This window comes from Antechinus flavipes, chromosome 6, assembly GCF_016432865.1.
Source record: "Antechinus flavipes isolate AdamAnt ecotype Samford, QLD, Australia chromosome 6, AdamAnt_v2, whole genome shotgun sequence".
Classification (NCBI taxonomy): domain Eukaryota; kingdom Metazoa; phylum Chordata; class Mammalia; order Dasyuromorphia; family Dasyuridae; genus Antechinus; species Antechinus flavipes.
In genome coordinates, this window is record NC_067403.1 from 213,148,214 (window position 1) to 213,170,817 (window position 22,604).

Consider the following 22,604-nt stretch of genomic DNA (forward strand, 5'->3'; position numbering starts at 1 on the left):
TTCTTAAATCCAGGAAGTAAGCCAGTCCCAGGTAGGTCTTAACAATGACCATCAATGAGAAATAAAAGCATCCAGATATCCTAACTTAGGAAAAAAACAAAACAAAACAAACACCTTTTCTTGAATGATCTAGACTGGCCTATAGGATGGTTCTAGATCCCCAAGACACTACGCCCTTCTTTGCTTCTCTTTGGCAGTATCTCCCTAGCTAGGGAAAAGGATTTCACCTTACTGTCCATTACTGGAGGTGAACATTTTGCCTCCAGAAAAAAAAATAACAAAAACAAAGCAAAAAAAACAAAAAACAAAAAACAAAACAAAAAAAAAAAAAAAACCTACCTACTTGTTGAGGGAAAGCTTCTAATTGCCCATGAGTGGAAACCATACAATCCCTGTCACCGAAAGTCTGGAGCCCAATTTCCTTTCAAGCCCTGTCTCTTCTCTGAGGGTACTTCAAAGTCATTGGTTAACTTTCTCAGTCTTATGAGCTCTGAACTGAGGGTTTTTTTCCCTTTTTTTAATCATCACTTTTCCCCCCTTGTTTCAGAAACGGGAAGGAATCCTCCAGTCTCGGCAAATCCAAGAGGAAATAACTGGTAACACCGAGTATGTCAACACCATTGTTGCCAGAAGTTCCGTAATGGAACACAGATGTTTCTCCGAAATCCATCCATTTGCTGATATTTAGCTTTCATTTATTGGGGTTCCACGAGGGATTACACTTCAGCCAATGATTATAGCTTAGCCTTTTGCATGCATTCAAAACATGCCTTTCAATACCAAAGGCATAGAGTTGGGTGGAGAATGGGAATTAGCAGTGATTTGGAATGGGCTCATTTTGTGGCACTACAGGAAAAATACACCCAGAAAATCCAAACCAGCATGAAATCTTCATGCCATAAACATGGAATTGAATTAAGATTTTTAACCTTCAAAAACCATATTTTTCCATTTTCTGGAGCTGATTTATTTGATCAAATTCCATAACTAAAAAAAAAAAAAAAAAAAGGGAGGGGAGGGAAAAAAAAAAAGCTTTAATAAATCTAACCATTTTCATTTGCCTCTGAGCAGAAACTAGATCATCCCTAACATGAAGTTTTCCTGGGTTAAGTAAGAAAAGGGGAGGGAAAAGAGGCAATGTGAATTAGGGAAGGGGGGGGGACCCTGGAGACCCTATATGACCATAGGGAATTGGTGTTTCTTCTCCAAATCAGAGAATTAAAGACAAAGGGAACCATAGAGGTTAGAGCTAGAATTTCCATCATGGTACAATGGGAAAGAGCCTTGAATTTGAAGTCAGAGGATCTGGGTTCAAATAATTCTCTTTTTTCTTAGTACCTATGAAAATTTGGGAAAGTCACTTTTTTTTCCTAGTCTCAGTTTCTTCATTTGTAAAATGGGGAGATTTGAGTAGATGATATCATTAGATGATTCTAATGTCAGAAGAGTCGCTTCTACTTGGGCTGTATTTTTGGAACCTGGGAACTTGGAATCTAGTATTCCTTCCTATGATTCTTTCCCCATGGCCTCCATGTATCAGTAAGGTCTTTGTCCCCAAGTGTTTGCATTATTCAAATTCACACTGAATACATGTTTCCACTGAGCTGGAACCAATTACCCCATTGTACATAATTATAAGTTTGAATAGTATAGATTTGAATATATGAGACCACTTCAAGGGATTCCGTATTTGTACTAATTGGGATCCAGCTGTTGTGGGGATTCCTTTCAGATAGGGATTGGTACTAAGTAACCACTGAGGTCAATTTCAGCTCTAAAATCTGGGGATTCAATGACTTTGTTTAAATCATGAAATAGCTTTTGAATAATAATAGCTGACACATACATATAGCATTTTGAAGTTTGCAGAGGGCTTTAATTTACATTATTATCTCATTTGAGCTTCACAGCAGCCCTGTGAGGGAGATGATATTTGCCCCATTTTTTTTTACAAAAAGATCAAGTGACTTACCTATGGTCTCAGAGCTAGTAAGTGTCAGAAGTGGAACCGTTCTGAAGCTGAGCCCTGTACCCAGTCCTGCTTTCTGGGGCGCCCCTCTAAAAGGGCCTCTCAGTCAGATTCTGTTGGGCCAATCCTGGGCAGCTCCTTGGTGGGGAAAGGCCAGCACGAACACACAATTCCCATAATTGCAGCTTCCCTCATAAAGCTCAGTGACAAGAAGCTTTCTGAGCTCTTCCAACAAAAGAAAAGCTTCTAATCAACCAGAGCCAGAGCCAGGAGGGGGGGATTAGGCTCTTCAATTGAAGATGCTCTTGAAGGTTCCCTCGATGACCAAAGATAGCCCATCCAAAGGGGATGAGAAACATGTCATTCTCTCTCTTGTTTTTTACCACAGGGCTCTATCAGGAAGGCATGGTAAGTCTCACAGAACTGACATCTCTGGCTTGTGGCTGCCAAGAACGCTCTGGGTAATTCTGTAACAGTCGGGCAGTTTGCATGCCGCTGGGAGGGACAGGCCACACTGCAGCTGCCTGGACACATGTGTCCTCCACCGGGGGTGGCGGCTCCCGAGGGAGTCCCTTAAGGGATGCTCTCTCTGCCTGACATCTGGTGCCCTCCTAGGCTGGAGGGACACATCGCCAGCCCCCCTAGAAGTCACTGGGAGGTGTGGGCTACATTTCTGAAGTTCTGCACTGTTCACTTCCCCGGGGGCATTTCCCTTTGCTCTTTAAAGAGGGAAGAAGGAAAGAGGTGATAGAAGGCAGTCATTGTTGGAGGTCCTCGGATTCAAGGCAGACAATCCACGTCGCAGGCTTGGCTGTCCTCATCCCATTCCAGTGCCTCAACTTGTTTTGATCAGGATCAGCTTGCCCACCCACCATGTTTCCCTGCCTCGGGCCCCCAACCTTGTTAGTGCTATTTAGCTAACTTATCCATGACTATGTCAATGGAATATGACCTGTAAGAATAGGTCAATATCCCTACCAATACCCTGAAGAAGTCATCATGACTAGGATCATGAAGTCTTGATCTAGGTCAGGAATCTTCAGTGACTCCCCATTGTCTTTAATTGGAAACACAGTTGTTGTTCAAAGCCCTCCAAATCTCCAGACTCATTTCCGGTTCTTCCCCTTTGGGTTCTTTATCATGCATCCCGTTCAGATTGACCAGTAAACCAATCTGTGTCCCCCTCAAAGAGCTTACAGTCTTTTTAGAAGATATAACATATGCATAGAGGAGAAAGAAAGAAGTGGTATCTGAACTGAGCTCAGAAGGAGCTCACTGGAACTGGAATATACTCCCTTCTCACTTCCTCCTTCCACTTTTAGAATCCCTGACTTTTTTCTGAGCTCTGCTCAGGTACTATTTCCTACAGCATGACTTTTCCAAGTCCCCTTGTTATTTCCCTCTCTTTCTTCATTATCATGTACATTGTGTGTCATCCTCTCTCCCCCCCCACCCCACCCCGCCCAATAAAATGTGAGCTATTTTGAGGACAAGTGCTATTCTGTGCTTTTTTCTTTCTTTCCTCATTATCATGTATATATTTATCTATGTACATATTATATCCCCTGAATAGAATGTAAGCTTCTTGAGGGCAGGCACTATTCTTTGCTTTTTTTTTTTTTTTGTATTCTCCACACCTAATTCATAGTATCTTAATAAGAATTAATAATAATAATTGATAATATTAATATTGTTGATAATAATATCAATGTATTACATTAAAATATATTATGATATATAATTATATTACATGTGTTACTATTAACATGTTATATATTTTATATATTATAAATATTACATTATATACATTAATATAATATTGTTGATAATAATATTAATAAAACATTATACACTGTTATATTATATTAGAATATATTATGATATATAATTAATATTATATATTTTATATATCATAAATATTACATTATACACATTGATACAATATTGTTGATAATAATATTAATAATACATTATATCATGTTATATTACATTAGAATATATTATGATATATAATTAATATTACATATATTTTGTATATTATAAATATTACATTATACACATTAATATAATATTGTTGATAATAATAATACATTATGTTATATTGCATTAGAATATATCATGATATATAATTAATATTACATATGTTTTATATATTATAATATATATTATATGCATAATATATATTGTAACATATTACATATGTTTTATATATTTACACATTATATATTATAATTTATATATTATAACATTAATATAATATTGTTGATAATAGTAATAATACATCATGTTATATTACATTAGAATATATTATTATATATAATTAATATTATATATGTTAATATCAATGTATTACATGTTTTATATATTATAAACATTGCATCACATATATTAATAATAGTATACTTATTTTATCTTAGTGAGTGAAGATCTAGAATGAATTCCCACGTGATCAGGATTTCATGCCCCCCAATATCCAACAAGTTCCCCCTCTCACTTCTCTAGAATGAGCACTTGTAAGCAAACGCATCTGGTGCAGTCGGAGAGGCAGCAGAGACTGCATCTGATCACAGCAGCAGCCATTGTTCCCAGTTCTGGTGCACACATTGTGTGTGGGCTGTGGAGCAGGCAGCATGACATGGTCTGCACAGATGCCCATAAACACCAGCATTCACCCCAGTGATCTTGACAGGAGAAGAGACCCAGGGTGAAACAACCAGGATCCTGTGATTGCCCCGGGCCCCCCTCGGGGCCTGCAGTCACTGCCCCCATCCTCACTATGTTCTTTCTCATCTCCAAATAGAAGGCAAGTGGATATAAAACACGCCAGCAGCCATCCCTGAATAGCTGGCTCCTTTAGTCCCCTGGTGGATTTGGCGGCACAAATCAGCCCCCTCTCGTTTCAGATATTCAGACAAACTCACAAAAGGACTTAGGAGCGCCCAAGGGAAATCTGCCGTGTGTAATACTAGGCTCTGCCATTTATGCATGCTCTCTGTTCTGACTGCATGCCCCACAATACCCTTATTCTAACCCTTTGCTATCCTGACGCTGGGCGAGCGACATCAGAAACTCGTTTTCCTCCTCTATAAAATGGTAATACCAATACTTAGACTGTGCAAACTCAGAGGGTGGTTGTGTGGGAAATGCTTTGTGACCTGCTGAGCCCTGCAGAAATGGTAGTTCTTACATGTAATGGAGTGTCAAGGTGGCTGATGGTTGGAGTATTTTTCTGTTTTTCAGAGCGTGATGCCTTTGACACCCTGTTTGACCATGCTCCCGACAAGCTCAATGTGGTGAAAAAGGTGGGAAGATGTTTTTATTGAAATACAAATAAATAGCTAAAAGAGACGGGATAGTAGGGAGATGGAAAAAAAAATACATTTATTGGAGCTCCCGAATTCCATTGTTGTGGAAAACATACCACTGCAGTGGCTCAGATTGAGTTTACTGCTGCTCTGTATTGTTCAGTCCTATCAGATTCTTCCTGACTCTATTTGGGGTTTCCTTGGCAGAGGCATTGAAGGGGTTTGCCTATTCTAGCTCATTTTACAGATGAGGAAACTGAGGCAAAGTGACATGCCCAGGGTCACACAATAAGTATCTGAGGTCAGATTTGAACTTGGGTCTTCCCGACCCAGAGTTCTACCCTCTGCCCCATCTAACTGCCCTCTAACAGTGAGCAAACACAGACGGGGATTTTTTTTCTCCTGGAAGTTGGTTGCAAAGCCAGTTCAGTGACATTAACTTGTAACCCATGCTTAGGGTGATTTTAAAGAGTGCCTGATTCTTTGTAAGAACAATGGTTCTTTGAAACCGTTCCCAGGCCTCTTCTCTTCTTGGAGGCCACCGGCATTACTCCCAGCCCTCCTTGGGCTTAAAGGAAAGAAAGCCAAGAATCTCATGCCCCTGCCTCCCTGGCCTGAGCAGCACCCTGCAGCTCTCCTCAGGACGCAGCCCTGCCTGTTCCTGTGCCAAGAAAGAGCACGAGGAAGAAGGGGTGTGCCGGGTGTGATGTGAAGATGTAGGATGGGGCCGAAGCCTTAGAATTGGGCATGAAGTCAGGATGCCATACTGACTATGTGACTTTGAACAAATGATGTTACCCTCGCAGTGGTTCTCAAAGTGTGGTGCAGTGAATCCTGAAGGGTCTCTGAAATCCCTTCAGAGGGTCTACAAATTCAAAATTAGTTTTTTTTTTCTATTTATGATAAATATCTATTACGTAACCCATATAAACAAAAACTCTTTAGACATATTCTCAATAGTTGTTAATACCATAAAGATACTGAGAAAAAGAGTTTGAGAACCACTTTAGAGTCTAAAGACTCGAATTGTTTCTTTATCTGTTCTATGGAGATGATGTTTTGATTACTCCCTTCATAGGGTTGTTGTAAAGAAAGCACTATTTGAGAACCTGAATTCTTAAACTCTAAAACTTGAACTTGATTTTATCATTTTTTTCAAATATTTGAATAATTATATCCATATAATTGTCGTTATAATACTAGGTATTTTATTTTATCTTATGCATTTAAAAACATTTTGAGAACTATTTCACACCTCTCAGATTGACTAAGATGACAGAAAAAAATGATGATAAATGTTAGAGGTTGTGTGGGAAAACTGGGATACTAATGCACTGTTGGTCGAGTTGTGAAATGATCCGATCATATAAAACTGTGCTTACCCTTTGATCCAGCAGTGCCATTATTGTATCTGTAACCTAAAGAAATCAGAAAGGAGGGGAAAGGACCCACATGTGCAAAAATGTTTGCAGCAACTCATTTTTGGTAGCAAAAAATTGGAAAATGAGTAAATGCTCATCAACTAGGAAATAGCTAAACAAGTTAAAGGTTATGGAATATTATTGTTCTATTAAAAATGATGAGGAAGCTGATTTTAGAAAAGCTTGGAAAGATTTATATGAACTGATACTGAGTGAAACAAGTAGAACCAGGGATACATTGTAACAGCAAGACTGTGCAATGATCAACTGTGAAAGTTGTGGTTCTTCTCACTGATTCGGTGATCCAAGGTAATCCCAATAAACTCTGGATAGAAAACACCATTTGCATCCAAAAAGAGAACTATAGAAATTTAATGTAAATCAACACATGCTATATTCACTTCTTTTTTCATTTTTTTCTCTCTTGTGGTTTTTCCCTTTTGTTCTGATTTTTCTCTCTCAACATGATTCATAAAGAAATGTATATTTTAAAAGTTAATATGTATGTATAATCAGAAAAAATAAAACAATTACTTAAAAAACATTATGAGAAAAGTACCTATAGATTTCACCAGCCTACCAAAGGAGTCCATGGCACAAAAAGTTTAAGAAATCTTGCTCTAGAGTCAGGAGTGAAATTGTAGACTTGAAATTGGAATCAACATGACATGCATTCAAATCCTGCTTCAGATATGTCCTCAATGTTTGGTTCTGGGCAAATCATCTAAACTCAGGCTCAGTTTTCCTCATCTGTAAAATGGGGATAATAATAGTAACAGTAATAAATAATAATCTCAAAAGTTACAAACAATTGTTTGTTACGAAGGTCCAATGATATAGCACATGTGTAAAGTGTTTTGCACACTTTCAAGTGCTATATAAGTTCTTGATATTATTATTATATTGTAAAGCAATATGGAGACCAGTTAGGTGGTACAGTAAATAGAGTATTGGGTCTAGAGTCAGAAAGGCTCGTTTCCTGAGTTCAGATCTACTTTCAGACATTTACTAGCTGTGTGACTCTGGCCATGTTACTTAACCCTGTTGTCTCAGTTTCCTCGACTGTAAAATGAGTTGGAAAAGGAAATGGCCAACTACTCTGGTGTCTCTGGCAATAAAATTCCAAATAGGTTCATGAAGAGTTGGACATGACAAAAAACAACTGAACAATCACAAAAGGGGTATGTCAGAGCCAGCTTTAACCAGATGGTAAGAATCGATTATGAAATTTTGGGCCAGCAAAGAGGTACAATGGATACAATGCTGGGAGTCAAGAAGATTCATCTTTGAGAGTTCAAATATGACTTTCAACATTTGCTAGCTGTGTGATCCTGGGCAAGTGATTTAACCCTATTTTGCTTCAGTTTCCTTATCTGGAGAAGGAAATGGTCAAACTATTCCAGTATCATTATTATGAAAACCCCAAATGGGATAACAAAGAGTCAGACATGACTGAAAAATTACTGAAATCAAGGTGTCCAGAGGTGAGCAATTAACATGGCGAAGGTCCATGTCATATGAGGAGCAGCTGAAGGAAACGGGACATGTTTAGATTGGAGAAGACTCAGGGGACACTTGATAGTTGTCTTCAAATAAAGGTTAAGATCATTTGAAGAGATTAAATTTTTTCCATCTGTCCCCAGAAAGCAAAACAAGCATGACTGAAAGTTTTAATGAATGAATACATTCAAATGAAAGCCTTGAGTGGAAGTTACAAACAGACAGATTTGGATCTGATCACACAAAACACACACACACACACACACACACACACACACACACACACACACACACTTCCAAACACTGAGAGCTGTCCAAAAGTGGAATGATCAGTCTAGAAAAGCAGAGGCTGGAGAACCATTTGTTATAGTAGAGATTCTCTTTCTACATGGGCTAGATCAGATACAAATTGTGGTGTATTCTCAAAGTCTATGATTGGTGACCTCATCCATGAGTCCCTGTGGTTGGTGACCATTGGCCATCCCTTTTCTGGGCACTCATATCAAGCAGCCAAGCTGGCATCTGACAAATATCCTATACTCAGCCACATGGGCCATCACCCAAACCCCAAACTTCAAACAACAGCTACAGATCTATCCTTCCTTCCTTCCTTCCTTCCTTCCTTCCTTCCTTCCTTCCTTCCTTCCTTCCTTCCTTCCATCCATCTGAAGCATAGTGAGAAAAACTTTCATACAAAAGTGTGATGATCTTTAGTTTTCAGAGCGTTTTCTTCCCAAGTGCCTTTTGGGTTGAAGAACCGATAGTATATCTGTTCTTCAGTGACGACCAATAGAGTCGAGCGTATTTTAAATGCCTTCTCCAAAGTTATTCACCTAGCAAAGAGATGAATTAAGATTTAAATCCAGTCTTCTATCAAATCTAATGTGTTTTTTTTTTTCTGCATGCTTGACTTATTATTTTTAGACGCTCATCACCTTTGTGAACAAGCACCTGAATAAGCTGAATCTAGAAGTCACAGAACTGGAAACCCAGGTAAGTCACCACCTGGGGCCAAGCCAAGCAAAGTGAAGGGGGAAGTAATGACCAGGAGCTGGCAATGGGGCCAGCCTGGACCAGCAGCATCATGGGAGCAGAGAGGAGTTCCAGGTTGGGTCAGAGGTGATATGGAAGCTGTGGGGAGTATGGAGCAGACCACTGACCTCTCTGAGCTAGGTACGGGAAAGACAAGGCAAGCTGCGCCAGTGGTGCTATAGGAGCTGCAGAGGGGTGGAGGAAAGACTGTGTCAGTGATGACATAATAGCCACCGGGGCAGAATCAGACCAGTGAAGACATAGGAGTTGTAGGCGGAACCAGACTAAGTAAATGACATCATAGGAAACTGAGCTCTTGTAAAGGGCTTGGGGGGAGAATGGTGAGTGCAGGTCACAGGACTATTGGGGCTGGTAAAGATGGGAACCACTGTTCTATTTGAAGCTTTTAGCTGCTCCTGTTAAACTTAAAACCTTTAGACCAATGGAAGCTTGTAGACATCCAGGGAGGTCTCCTTGGGTTGACTTAAAAGCTTGGGGGATTTGTTCTATAGTAGAAAGTCAGCTGTGTGGGAGGTCAGCATGAATATGGAAAGCACGCATGGATGGCGTACACACCCCCAGCAATTTAACTCCAGCATCTCCTCGGCTGCAGTATGGAAAATGTGCTTTGGAGCTGAGCGGGCGCCCATGGGCATTTCCTAAAAGCTTTGGCAACTTTGGAGTTTCTGTAATTAAGGATGGTTCTTTATGTATTTTTAAGCTAATTTAGGGGAGGGAGATGTGTGGGGGCAGGAACAGAAGAGAATTGTGGTGATGTCCTTTGGCAGAAGCCTATTTGGATGTTTCAGGATGTTGTCTTTGGCCCTCGATCTCCCTCATCACTACCAACGCAACTAGGGGAGAGGGAAGAAGAGGGAAGCCAGCTTCGGAATAAGGCTGCTGTTGAGAGCTAAGGGACCTGAGGGGGAAGGAGAATGGTCTCAAGGAAAAGAGCACTGAGGGGACGGGACGTTCAAAGAACTCAGCAGCTCTCTGATACCAGGAAAGCCAGATAACTCTTTCTGAGCCTATTCTTTCTTTTTCTTCTATTCTTTATCTGTAAAATGGGAATAATAATTACCCTGCCTTTCTCAAGAAGTGGCCATGAGAATCAGAGGAGATGATGTCTACATCTAAGTCTGCTTTAGCAATAGGATAAAAGTTACAGATTCTTGGTTTACAAATTTCCTTTTAGCCAGAGCTGCTGCTTTTAAGATAGTAAGTTGTCTGTCACTGGAAATCTTCAAGGAAAGAATGAATTTACTTTGAACATTTTTGTTAGTATGCGTGTGTGTGTGTGAGAGAGAGAGAGACAGACAGACAGAGACAGAGAGACAGAAAGAGAAAGAGACAAAGAGGAAGAGAGGCAAAAAGAGGCAGAGACAGAGAAACAAAGAGAAAAACAGAGAGACATTCAAAGAAGGGGGAGAGAGAAAGAGAAACAGAGACAGAGGGAGAGAAAGGTGAGGCAGAAGAGACAGAAAGAGAGACAAAGAAAAAGAGATAGACACAGACAGAGAGGGAGAGAAAAACAGAGAGACAGAGACAGACACACACAGAGAGAAAGATAGAGGCAGAGACAGGGACAGAGAAATACAAAGAGACAGGGTGAAAGATCACAAGAGAAAGCAGATTGTTTTACCCAGTAGATTGTAAATTCCTTGAGGCTAGAGACTCGTTTCAATTTTCTCTTCCTGTCAATCAATCAACAAGCATTTTTAAAGCACCTACTATGTGCCAGGTGCTAGAAATTGGACTATAAAAAAATGAAACAAGCCTTACTCCCAAGCAGCTTAAATTCCAATGGGGTACACAAATAGATATTTAAGCATAAATATAAAGGGAATAATTGCAAATAAATACAAAGTTATTAAATGCACAATAGTTTGGGAGAGAGGGTGTTTGTGTTCAGGGGATCAGCAAAGACTGCCCAAAATGGTGCTAAAAAAGCTTGTGTTTTAAAGGTAGAGAGAATCTCTGTGAAGTGAAGGGAGAAGAGAGCACATTGAAGACATGGGTGACCAGCACAAAATGGAAAGAGACTGGGGATGGAGTAATATGAGTGAGGAACAGAGGAGCTGAACTGGCCAGGTTATACAGTGACTGCAGAGCTAAAAGAGTTTGTCTTTCATCCTGGAGACAATAGGAAACCTTTGGCCAGAGTTACCTGGGTAGCAGATTGACGCGGTCAGATCTCTGCATAAAGAAAAGTCTTTTGGTACCAGGATGGATTGGCGGGGGAAGCTGGAGGTCAGTTAGGAGGCCTTGGTGAAAGGAGATGAGGGCCTGTTTCCCCACTGCCTGGTACCGAGTGGGCACTTAATACATGCTGGGCAACCAGTCCAGTTGTGGAGAGGATTTGTGCTGCAGATCGGGGTTGGACAAGATGACCTCAGTTCTTGTAAATCTAGGAATCTAGGACTCAGTGAGCTGTCAATCGTGACATAAGTGCGCTGTAATATTAGCGTTCAATTCAAAAGAGCTGGGTTTGCATTGTTCTCAGGCTTCTCTGCAACAGACGATTTGTATCTCTCTGACAGCTCGTGAGTCTTTCTGCTTTGGTGAGGTCACAGTTGAATAATTCTTTCCAGAGGAACATTAATAGTAAACATAAGAATCGTGAGCTGGTGGTCGGTCATGTTCCTCCCTCCAAGACAAGGCTGAGCTTGCCCTCTCTGAAGGCAGAGAGTGTCCCCGTTACTCCCTTCCAACAGGCTTAGTCACCAAACCATCCCACTTGCCAACAAGCCCATATTCTAAATGCCTGCCATGCATCCAGCCCAAGCTAGGGGAATTATTCCTGAGATATAGGTTGGAGCCTTTGCGGAGCTACGTAATCCCCTTGGCAGAAGCTTTGCCTGCTGTTGCTGAAAAGTCACATCCTTACCGCCCCCCCCCCCCAACATAGAACAAGCCCTTTTGTCTGAGATGTGGTTCAATTTCCTTACTTCCCGTTTTCTTCTATCCATCTAAACCCTATCCAGCTGGGTGCAGTGGCTAAAACTTAGAATCAGGTACATCTGGGTTCTTGAACACTCTGTATCTCAGGTTCCTCACTTAGAAAATTTAGACAAGATGCTTCGTAAAGTCCATTCCACTCTAAAGATAACCTAGGACTCCTTAAAGCCCAGTGCAAATCCTTCTCCTCCATCTACTTGCCAGTCTACCATAACTGGAAATAATCTGCCCTTCTTTGAAACTTCTGTAGCATTTATGTATAAGAATCATTTTTTTATTTTTTTTCCCTATGTTTCTGTCATGTGATGTTAGTTAAGTTTTTCATCCATGTATGGATATGGTCTCCCTTCAGGGGTCCTCAAACTTTTAAAATAGGGGGCCAGTTCACTGTCCCTCAGACTGTTGGAGGGCCGGACTATAATAAAAACAAAAACTTAGTTTTGTGGGCCTTTAAATAAAGAAACTTCATAGCCCTGGGTGAGGGGGATAAACGTCCTCAGCTGCTGCATCTGGCCTATGGCCGTAGTTTGAGGACTCCTAGATTATGAACTCCTCTGGGGAGAGTTCTCACTCCTCCCCATCCTCTACAGCTATCAAAAGAATGTTTTTGGCTGGGCTGCCCCCTCCTTGGAGACCTTCAAGTGGACATCTAAAATAGGAGGAAGATTTGTTCAGATATGAGTTGGATTAGATGGTCTCCATCTAGTTTCCATTTCTCCATCTTTTCCACAAGCATAACATGAAAGACAGTCAAGCTTTTGGCTAAAATCTAGAGAAATTCTATCCAAAGCATTTTTTATCCCAAAAAACCCAATAAGTTTAGTCTGCCATGACTTGTTCTTGACGCTTATAAACCCTGGTTGGTTGGATGTTAGGTTGAATTGACCTCTTCCCTTAATACTCAATAATGTGTTCACTTCTTGATACTGACATACTCTCTCTTAAAAATGTGTTAGTCTAGAATTTTGCCAAAAACAAAATCAAGGTCAAAGCGTCTATTTAATTTGAAGATTCTACCATTTTCTCTTTCTGTAAAATCAAGACACATCTGCTCTTCTCTAATCCTGTGGCACCTCCTAGTTCACCACAATCTTTCAAAGATCAGTGAGATTTCTCAATGATTTAGTTCATCTGGACCTGGTAACTTGAGTTCATCAAAATCATCTAGTCACTTTCTTATGATCTCCCTTATTAACTCCTTATTAGTCATTTTTCTCCAGGCCTTGTCTTGAGTCTTTTTTTGCCAGCCTCACTGGTAGGGGAAAAACCCAAAATAGAAGAAAGCTAAAAGTTATCATTTTATCTTCTCTTTGTCCTCCATTATCGATATCCTATACCCTTGAAGCAGCACCTTTCTCTTTGACTTCTTTCTTCTCCTAATTTTGCTTTTAAAAATCTTTTTATATTTGTAGAATTTCTCCTCTTCCTCTACTCTTTGTGATTTGTATGGTTTCTAATTCCATTCAGTCCATTCTATAATTTTGTGTCCATTTTTAATTGTTTGAATTTTATTCCAAATTTTGCAAAATCTACATTGATTTAAAAAAAAAGTTTGGCTCTATCAGCCTTCTTAGAAAAATTTCACTTTTTTTATTCATTCCTCTTAGATTGACTTCTCCAGGAGAATTTTAGGCTATGGGATCAAATCTATTCTTTCTCTGAGTCCTTTAAAGTCAGCTTTTCTAAGTGGATTATGCCTTGTTTTTCCCTCTTTCCATATCACAGATTCTAAAATGGGAGGGTCAGTTAAGGCTAGGTCCCATAAGTTTTGTTTTAACATCTGGAAGTACCTTCTTGTTGGGCAGAATAGGAATTTCCTTTATCATTCATGTCATCTTTTGAAAAATAAAATCATAAGGTCATAGATTCAGAGCAGGAAAGAACTCAGGAGCTATCTTGTCCAACCCACTGATTTTATAGGTGAGAAAACTATGGCCCAACAAGTTTAAATGAATTGTCCAAGATCATTGAATCAAGAAATTATTTAGCAACAAAACTCAAGAGTTCCATCTGAGTCTATAAACACATAGAATAAAAACTGTTTATGGTAATACCTGGTTCTAGGTTGCAAAACCCTATGTTGAATGTTCAGGGACAATTGCCTCTCTCTGTGTTTTTTGAAGCATTTTGCAATCCTTTAAGTGTCATATAATTGTTAGTTGTTATAATTATTATTGGGACACAATAGATAGAATTCTGGGGCTGACATTAGAAAGAATTAAATTCAAATTCTGCTTCAAATATTTTACTGCCTATATGATCCTGGACAAGTAACTTCACCCATTTGCCTCAGTTTCCTTATTTGTAAAATGGAGATAATAATAATCCCTATTTTACAGAATTGTTGTGAGGATCAAATGATATGCTAATTGTAAACTGCTTGACACATAGGGAGTTACAGTCTGGTGTTGAAGTCCCATCTGGCCCATTTTCTAACTATGATCTTGGAAAAGACTTTATTCTCCAGGTCCCCATTTCCTTATCTGTAAAATGGGCTTATAATCTTTGTGCTTCTCCAAATTATTATGAGAATTGAATGATATATTTCTGAAAGTACTTTGTGAACATAAAGCATCATATATTATGAATCTCTGTTCCTAGTTTCCTGCCCTGCTACTATCATCACTTTTTCCAAAACATAATAGGAAAAATTCCTAGAAGACCCAATTCTCATAAATTATAGGAAACCAGTTCTGATTAATGACCTTCTCACCATTCCTGCCTACTGTACCTATTGTAGGAAGAGGCTCCAAACTTCCCAATCTCTTCTCCATTCTCTTTCTTCCCTTCTTTTTCCTTGACTCCCTCCCATGCACCGACTAAATTCTGATAGTGAATTGACTCATCCTCCATGTTGTTCCTTCTAATGAATCCTTGAATTGAAATGTTCAACTCTGCACCAACACCCTCCCTCTTAACACAAACATTTTATGCTCTGCAAACTTCATCGTCTCTACCCACTTAAGACCAACATTGACCTTGAGGCTACTTTCCTGCTGTCCATAAATAGGCCCAAAAGATAATTCAACCCCTCAATCTCAAGCACACAGCTGTTCCTCCTTTCCCAGAATTCTCCATGGCTAACAATAGAAAAGGATCTTGTCATTAGTCATTATTATTCTCATTAAGCTTGCTTGCTTGTTTGTGTGTCGAACCAGGAGTTATTGTGTGAATGGAAATGAGGTCAAAATGCCCGCTTAATTTTTGATTTTTTTCTCCCTAGTTTGCAGATGGAGTATACTTGGTGCTGCTCATGGGCCTCTTGGAGGGCTATTTTGTGCCTTTACACAGCTTCTTCCTGACGCCAGAGAGCTTTGAGCAAAAGGTACTTTGGACTTCCATCTTTATAAATGCACAGAGTAGTCTCCCTGACCACATAGCCACCTTGTCTGGATTAAGAGAAATGTAGAAGACTCTGGCCAAGATCTAGGCTGGTGCTGCCTCCCTTTCATTGCCTCCATCTTCCAGAAAAGGGAATGGGGACCTTGCACAATAACCAGATTCCCTATGTACTTGCCAACCAAGGTTGCAGTCTTGTACAGTAGAGCAAATTCAGCCCAAGGAGAAGCCACTGAGAGCTTTGAGAAGCTCCAGTTAAGGGAAACATAACTGGATGCTGCTATTGTTCCATAAACACCCCTTCCACCTTGCCTTGGACTTCTAAGTCCAGCCACTTCCTCAGACTGGAAGAGCCTCAAGCATGAGTCTGGTATAGACTACCCTATCTGTCATCTGAGGAGCCTGCCAGCTTAGTCTCCAAGTTTTCCAGCCACTAGAGCCGGAAGGCTGGTGGAATTCTGTGTCATAATAGGGGATCACCCACACTGTCGTTATTACTGATCTTTTGAATTACGGAGATGATTTTTATTATTCACTTAAATAAAAAAAAAATCTTATTAAATATTGAATTCCAACCCATTTGCAGTGAGATTATTATCATTGTGTGGCAGCTGATGGCTTTTTTAAGTCCTGGCCATGTGCCAAGAATTGTGCTAAAGACAAAAATGAACAATCCTTATTGGTAAGGAACTTACATCCCAATGGAAAGACTATTACCTGTGGAGACAGAGGACGTGTGTTCAAATGCCAGTTCTGCCCCATGTGGGAATCCTGAGGAAGGTATCTCTCAAGCTCTCATCTGAAAAATGAGAGGGTTAAGCCCTTTTCATCTCTAAATCTCCACTGCTACGAACTATCCAAAAAAGTCATTTCTGCCCTGCAAGGACCCAGGACCTCCGTTCCAGCAGTGCAGCCCAGTTCTAATTGTCTTTTAACTGGCTCCTCCCCAGCTTTTGTCACTAGACAAGGGCATTCAGGAAGTAGGAAAAATACTTTTCTCCCTTTTGAAGACATCAAAGGCATGACTTCCTGTCTGATCTCTGCAAATACTCTGAAATCCACCTAGGCAGAAGGCTAGCCACATAAAACAGGGATCAGGTACCTCAAGAAGAAAGGTTTGATCTTTAGGCTGATTGATCCTAGCAAAGGGGGATCAGTGCAGCTGATTATCCGCCTGACTTTCTCCAGCTCATCTGCCTTTGAGCTGGAATGCCCCCACAGTTAAATAGCTTGGGATTCTCCTTCCAGATTAGGAAAGATGTTTGCACCTGTGGCAGCAGCCCCAGGTTCCCTCATTTTGCTGGAGCCCACAGGTTCAGGGATTACAGGGGATGAGAAGGAACTCCAGTGATGTAGCTCTTGTGATTCTCTTTCTAGGTTCTTAATGTGTCCTTTTCCTTTGAACTGATGCAAGATGGAGGGCTGGAAAAACCAAAGCCAAGGCCAGAAGGTACCTGTCTTTCCCTTGCCCAAGATTGTAGAGGGATCCTCACTCTTGGAATGAGAATCTATAAAATCTCTTTTTTTCCCAGCTTAAGCATTTGGGGAAGGGCTCTCTTCTCTGAGATTACACTCTTCTTGCCTGCCAGAACCATGGTTTGCCCCCAGGGTGGGGCAGGGAGGGGAGCAAGAGGGCAGATGTTTGATCAGGTCAACTATGTGCTCACAAAAATACAGCTGTGGGAAAGAGATTGATCTGAACTCTCACCACCTCTGAATCAGCTGAGATTCAAGCTGATGGAGAGGTCATAGGACAGAGGCAAAGGGTCATTACAGAAACTTCCCCAGATGATGGGGTGCATGGGAGAAACTATAATCATGCTTGCACTCTCTCTTCCCCAAAATGGCAGCAAAGTGGTCTCTAGTCTGGTCATGACAGGTTTGTGGACATAGCCCTTGTTTCATTATGGTTTGCTCCAAATTGTGACCCAATTGCTTAATTCAATCCTGCCTAAATTTGCCTAAGAGCTGGAGATTTAAACCTGAGAAAAGAGAAAACTCTCCCAAATACATATATTATCTTTTGCTTTATTTTTGTCTGTGAAACAATAGATTATGATTGGTTCCATATTTCTGTGTCAGCCTACTCAAATACATCAATGCATGTCAATTTCTAGGACACTCATTTTTTAATTTGCTTTTTATTTGCTATAATTTATAAATGGTGATAGTCGGGGATTTGCTTCCATGTCAATCTACATAATAGGCCCCATTGCTTCATGAGATTGACCTTAATACCCACTGTCAATCATTCAAGAACTGTGAAATATAGTCATCTAGATGTATATGACATTCTCCAGCTCAAAAATCATCAGTGGCTCAATGGAAACAAATGCAAATTCCTCCGTTTGGCATTTGAAGCTCTATACAGTCTGGCTCCAACGTACCTTCCTAGCTTTGTTTCACACCTCTGGTCATGTGCTATGTCTTGCAGCCAAACAAACCTACTTGCTGAACCCAGAACTTGGTCTCCCAGCTCCAAGCCTTTGCAAGATCCCTGTTTCCCATGGTCTTCTCACTTCTAATTTTGTTACCTTCAGTGCTTAGTTCAAGAGTCACATCCTTTGTTAAATCTTTCCCAATAACCCAGTTTTTGGTGAGCGTTATCTCCCTTTCCAAATTATTTTATTTCCCTTCTGTGTGTTTATGTTGTAAGATATGGTTATGATTATAAATATGGTTATATACCATGATCTTAAAGAAAGCCCACATTCTTGTGAATCCCAAATGAGAAAAAATCACAATGACCTTCCATGTTGCTATAGCACTCTTTAGTTCCTATGAGAGACATCAGGGCATGGTGGATTCAAACCAAAGAACTGATTTCAAATTCTGCCTCTGAAACATACTGATTGTGTACCCAGGGTCAGTTATACAACTTATCAATCCTCTGGGCAGCTCTTAAAGATTATAGGTTTCAGAAAAGGTGCTAACCTATATTGGTAGAAGGAATGTCCTTATTTGGGAGTCCCTATATCAATGAAATTATAAGTTTGATGATTCAGTTTCATGGGAAATTGTATGAGAAAGAAAAAAGAGGACTCAGCTTGAAGGATGTGGTCAGATTCTTGTTCCATCTCAATCCCTTCCCCAGGCTTAAAAGTGGAAACCATTAGACCAACCTCAAGTTCCTGGATGATTTCTTCCTTTGTCTATATTCTTTTGAGCAGAGATCAGAGGCAAAGGAAAGGAAGAAGGAAAGGGGGAGGGAAGGGGAGATAAAGGAAGGAGAAAAGAACATTGAATACTCCCTATTAAAAATATGGCAGCAGCCAAAAGCGTGGATAGAATTCCTACAAAAATACATGGTGGTGGATATGAATCCTTGGATTCTATATTACTTTATGTGTGACTATGATCAAGTCACTTGGCTTATTGAATCTTATCAAATATTAAACTCCAACACATTTGCACTGAAAGATGTGCTTGGATCAATATTATTATCATTGTTTTGCAATCAATAGCATTTTTAAACGAAGAGTCCTTACCCACAAGGAACTTACATCCTAATGGAAAGAACATTGGCTGTGGAGCCAAGAGGACTCATGTTCAAATTTCAGTTCTGTCTCAGGTTCCAATTCTGTAAAATGGGGATAATAATACTTAGAACACTTACCTCCTACTGTTATTCTGGGGAAGTATTTACACTTTCAATACTCCAATGGACTCTTGATCTTGTTGATCAAATACCCAGTGATGCTGGTCACAGCCCATGTACACCTGTCCATCCTATCAAATGGTTATCCATCTGTGTCCTCCCATAAGTTTGCCACAGTGGGTCCACCCTCTGTACTGAGTCTTCCTCCATTTCTCTTGAGATCATGATGGTATAGTAACTATCACATGCCCACCAGTCTATCCCACTTCCCACCAGTCCTAGCTCTTACTAGACTTTGTTCTTGTTTCACTCATTTTGTTTCTATTTTATCTTGCCTCAGCAGTAGCCTGAGGGCAGCTAAATGGTGCAATGGATAGAATGCTGGACCTGAAATCAAGACAACTCATCTTTGTGGGTTTGAATCTGGTCTCAGACACATACTAGCTATGTGATCTATACGACCCTATGTAAACTCTATTTCCTCAGTTTCCTCATCTGTAAAATGGTATGAAGAAGGATAATGGCAAATCAATCTAGTATCTTTGCCAAGCAAACCCCAAGTGGGGTCACAGAAAGACAGACTTGACCCCCAAAGTTACTGAACAACATCTTAGAGTCAGTAATGGCTTAGTAAATGCTTGTGGGATTGAACTGAGGGACCCACCCAAACGGTCATAGGTTCAAAAGGATTAGAAGGTCTAATGGACTGGAGTAGATCATCCTCACTGCTTCTGGGCTCCAGATCTGGGAACCTGGCTGAGGTGGAGGGCAGAAACTGGCTGGAAGAGTGTGGGAAGGGAGGTGGCTCTCCGGGGAGAAATCAGGAGAACAGGCCCCACTAATAATGGAACTACAACCCTACTAACTTGCAGATCGCTTGCAGAGTTTTGTTTTTGTGGAATTAGAAGCCTGAGGATTGTACAAATGGCTCCTTTGGTTTGTGTCTTTCTGATTTTTAAAAGTGGAGAGATGAAAGGAAAAGGAGAAACCACATACTTTCAGCTATTTATTACCATTCCTCTCCCAGATTCTCCACACCTCCATGCACATTTTGAAGAGCATCATCAGCTGCTGACAGCGCTGGCCCCCAGTGAGGCTGTTTGTAGAGGTGTGGATGAAACACAGGGCATCCGGCTGCTGAGAGGGGGCTGCCTCCTCGGCTCTCGGAGGATATTTTCTTTTTGGCTGAGGGGGAGATGAGACTAAAAGGGAAGAGGAGGTAGAATTTGTTCATTTGAAACAGAAAGTCACTCTTCATTAAAACAGTCTAAACGAAAACGTTCTTGAATGTGATGAGATCCACTTTTCCCCAAATACTGTCTCTGTCTCTCTCTTTATATTTTTATCAGTCTTTGTCTGCCTGTCTCTCTCTCTGTCTTATTGTCTCTGGAGTGTGTGTGTCTCTCTCTGTTTCTCTCTTTGTATTTCTATCTCTGTGTCCCCATCTGTTTGCCTCTGTCTCTACCTGTTTCTCTGCCTCTATCTTTCTTTCTCCATCTCTTGGTCTCTGTTTCTGTCTCTGTCTCTCTCTTTCTCTGTCTCTCTCTGTCTCTTTGTCTGTCTCTGTCTCTTTGTCTTTTTCTCTCTCTCTATCTTGCTCTCTCTCTGTCTTGCTCTCTCTCTGTTTCTGTCTCTGTCTCTCTCTGTCTCTTTGTCTTTCTCTTTGTCTGTCTGTCTCTTTCTCTGTCTCTCTCTTTCTCTGTCTCTCAGTCTCTTTGTTTCTGTCTCTGTCTCTCTCTGTCTCTGTCTTTCTCTCTGTCTCTGTCTGTCTCTGTCTCTGTCTCTCTGTCTCTCTCTGTCTCTCTCTCTCTCTCACACACACACACACACACACACACACACACACACACACACACAGAGTCCCTCCCTTTTTCTTTCACCTGTCCTCAGCAATATTAGGCACACATCATCCATCCCTCCTTGCAGTTTTGGGGAGAAAACTGAGGCTTATATGTTCATGTCTGGGCCACATTTTATTTCAAAGGCCAAATGGCAGTCCAGACTCATGGTTGAACTTTCCCCACAACTACCTAGGGCTGGGTGACCAGAGACTTGGACCTCAATTCATCATGACCATAAAAGAAACTGAAAAATTAATAACAAGCTACACTCCTAGAGCACTTTGTAATTTATAGTTCTGTGCACACAATGACCCTGAGACATAGTTAGCAAGTATTTCTGTACCCATTTTATAGAGGAGAAAACCTGAGACAGATGGAGAATAAATGACTTGCCTAGGACCAATGTCAGAGCCTGTATCCATCCCTGATCTCTGGGATGCAGGCTCAGTGGTTATTTCTCTTACCCCTTAGCCATCTTCCATAGATGACCTTCTGCCTGGAACATTGAATCAGGATCGTGGGTTATTATAACCCTTGGCTTCCAACAGGCACAAAGAAAAGGAGAGAACACACTTGGCTTTGCAGAACCCAGTGCTTTGCCACCTCTGTGTGAACAGTAATCCCAGGCTGTGGGGCCATTTCTAGCCCTCCCAAGTGAATGGGATCTAGCTGCATAAATTGAAACCTGGTGTTCTGAATGAGGACATCTTAGGGTCTTCTGCTCATTCAGGCTTTGCTGGTGGGGGTCGTCTTCAGTTCCAAGTGCCACATGGTAAGACAGTGACAAACCAGCGTCCATTCAGAATAGGATGACCAGAATCATAAGGGGACTAGAGATGATCCCGTATCAGTTAAATGAACGAAGGGACTGTTCACCTGGGACAGAAGAAGGAGCTATTGCTATTGCTGATTTTCTTCAAGTATCAGGATAGCTGAGGGGCACTACGGTATTGTGGGAAGAGGGTGAATCTCAGAGTCAGAAGACAGGAGTTCAAGTCCCAAGGCTGACATATACTGAATATGACACTTGGTAAGTCACTCAATCCCTTAGGGCCCCTGGAAACTCTCTAGGACTTTAATTGTAGAGCAGTTATCCAAACACATTAAGAGGAAATTCTTTGTCTCACTGAAATTGTAGGTAAACACACACACACATACATACATACAATCCAGAGGGCTGTCATTGGGATTGTCCGAATCATGACTGTGATGGAGAGAATCAGGCTGATGGCTTTGCACAGCCGCACTCAAATCCAATTCACTTTCAAATCAAGATCCTCCCCTCCCCCATATGTCATTGGTCTTTTTCAAGAAGGGCTATCATTGAGGGGAAAAAAGTCCTGGGCTTATTCTGGATGGCCCAAATGTCTAGACAAAAGCTAATTGGCAATAGATTGCCAACGATTAAATCTGACCCAAAACAAGCCAAACTGCCTTATGAAATAGCAAGGTCCCATCACTGGAAGTATTCATTCATTAACATGCAGTGGATGGATGCCACGTGTCAAGGATGCTTTAGAAAGAATTCAGGCTTTGGTTAAGAGTCAGATGATTTGGCTTTTGAAGCCTCGTCCAACTCTGAGATTCTAGGATTCTGAGCTGTCAAGGATGAGTTCGTGGCATCCTGTTTGCAAGAATTGT

At 40.8% G+C, this 22,604-nt stretch overlaps 1 protein-coding gene across 2 annotated transcripts in view; it reads left to right on the top strand.

Annotated features, from left to right (window-relative positions):
- The window catches only part of PARVA (parvin alpha), a 165,152-nt gene that overhangs the window by 132,597 nt on the left and 9,951 nt on the right, over positions 1-22,604 (top strand). For both annotated transcript variants that reach the window (XM_051965424.1, XM_051965425.1), the window contains exons 8-13: positions 548-606; positions 2,358-2,377; positions 5,210-5,271; positions 9,120-9,188; positions 15,409-15,510; positions 16,902-16,974. In XM_051965424.1, coding sequence (XP_051821384.1) covers positions 548-606; positions 2,358-2,377; positions 5,210-5,271; positions 9,120-9,188; positions 15,409-15,510; positions 16,902-16,974 — 385 coding nt within the window. The remainder of the gene's footprint in view (positions 1-547; positions 607-2,357; positions 2,378-5,209; positions 5,272-9,119; positions 9,189-15,408; positions 15,511-16,901; positions 16,975-22,604) is intronic.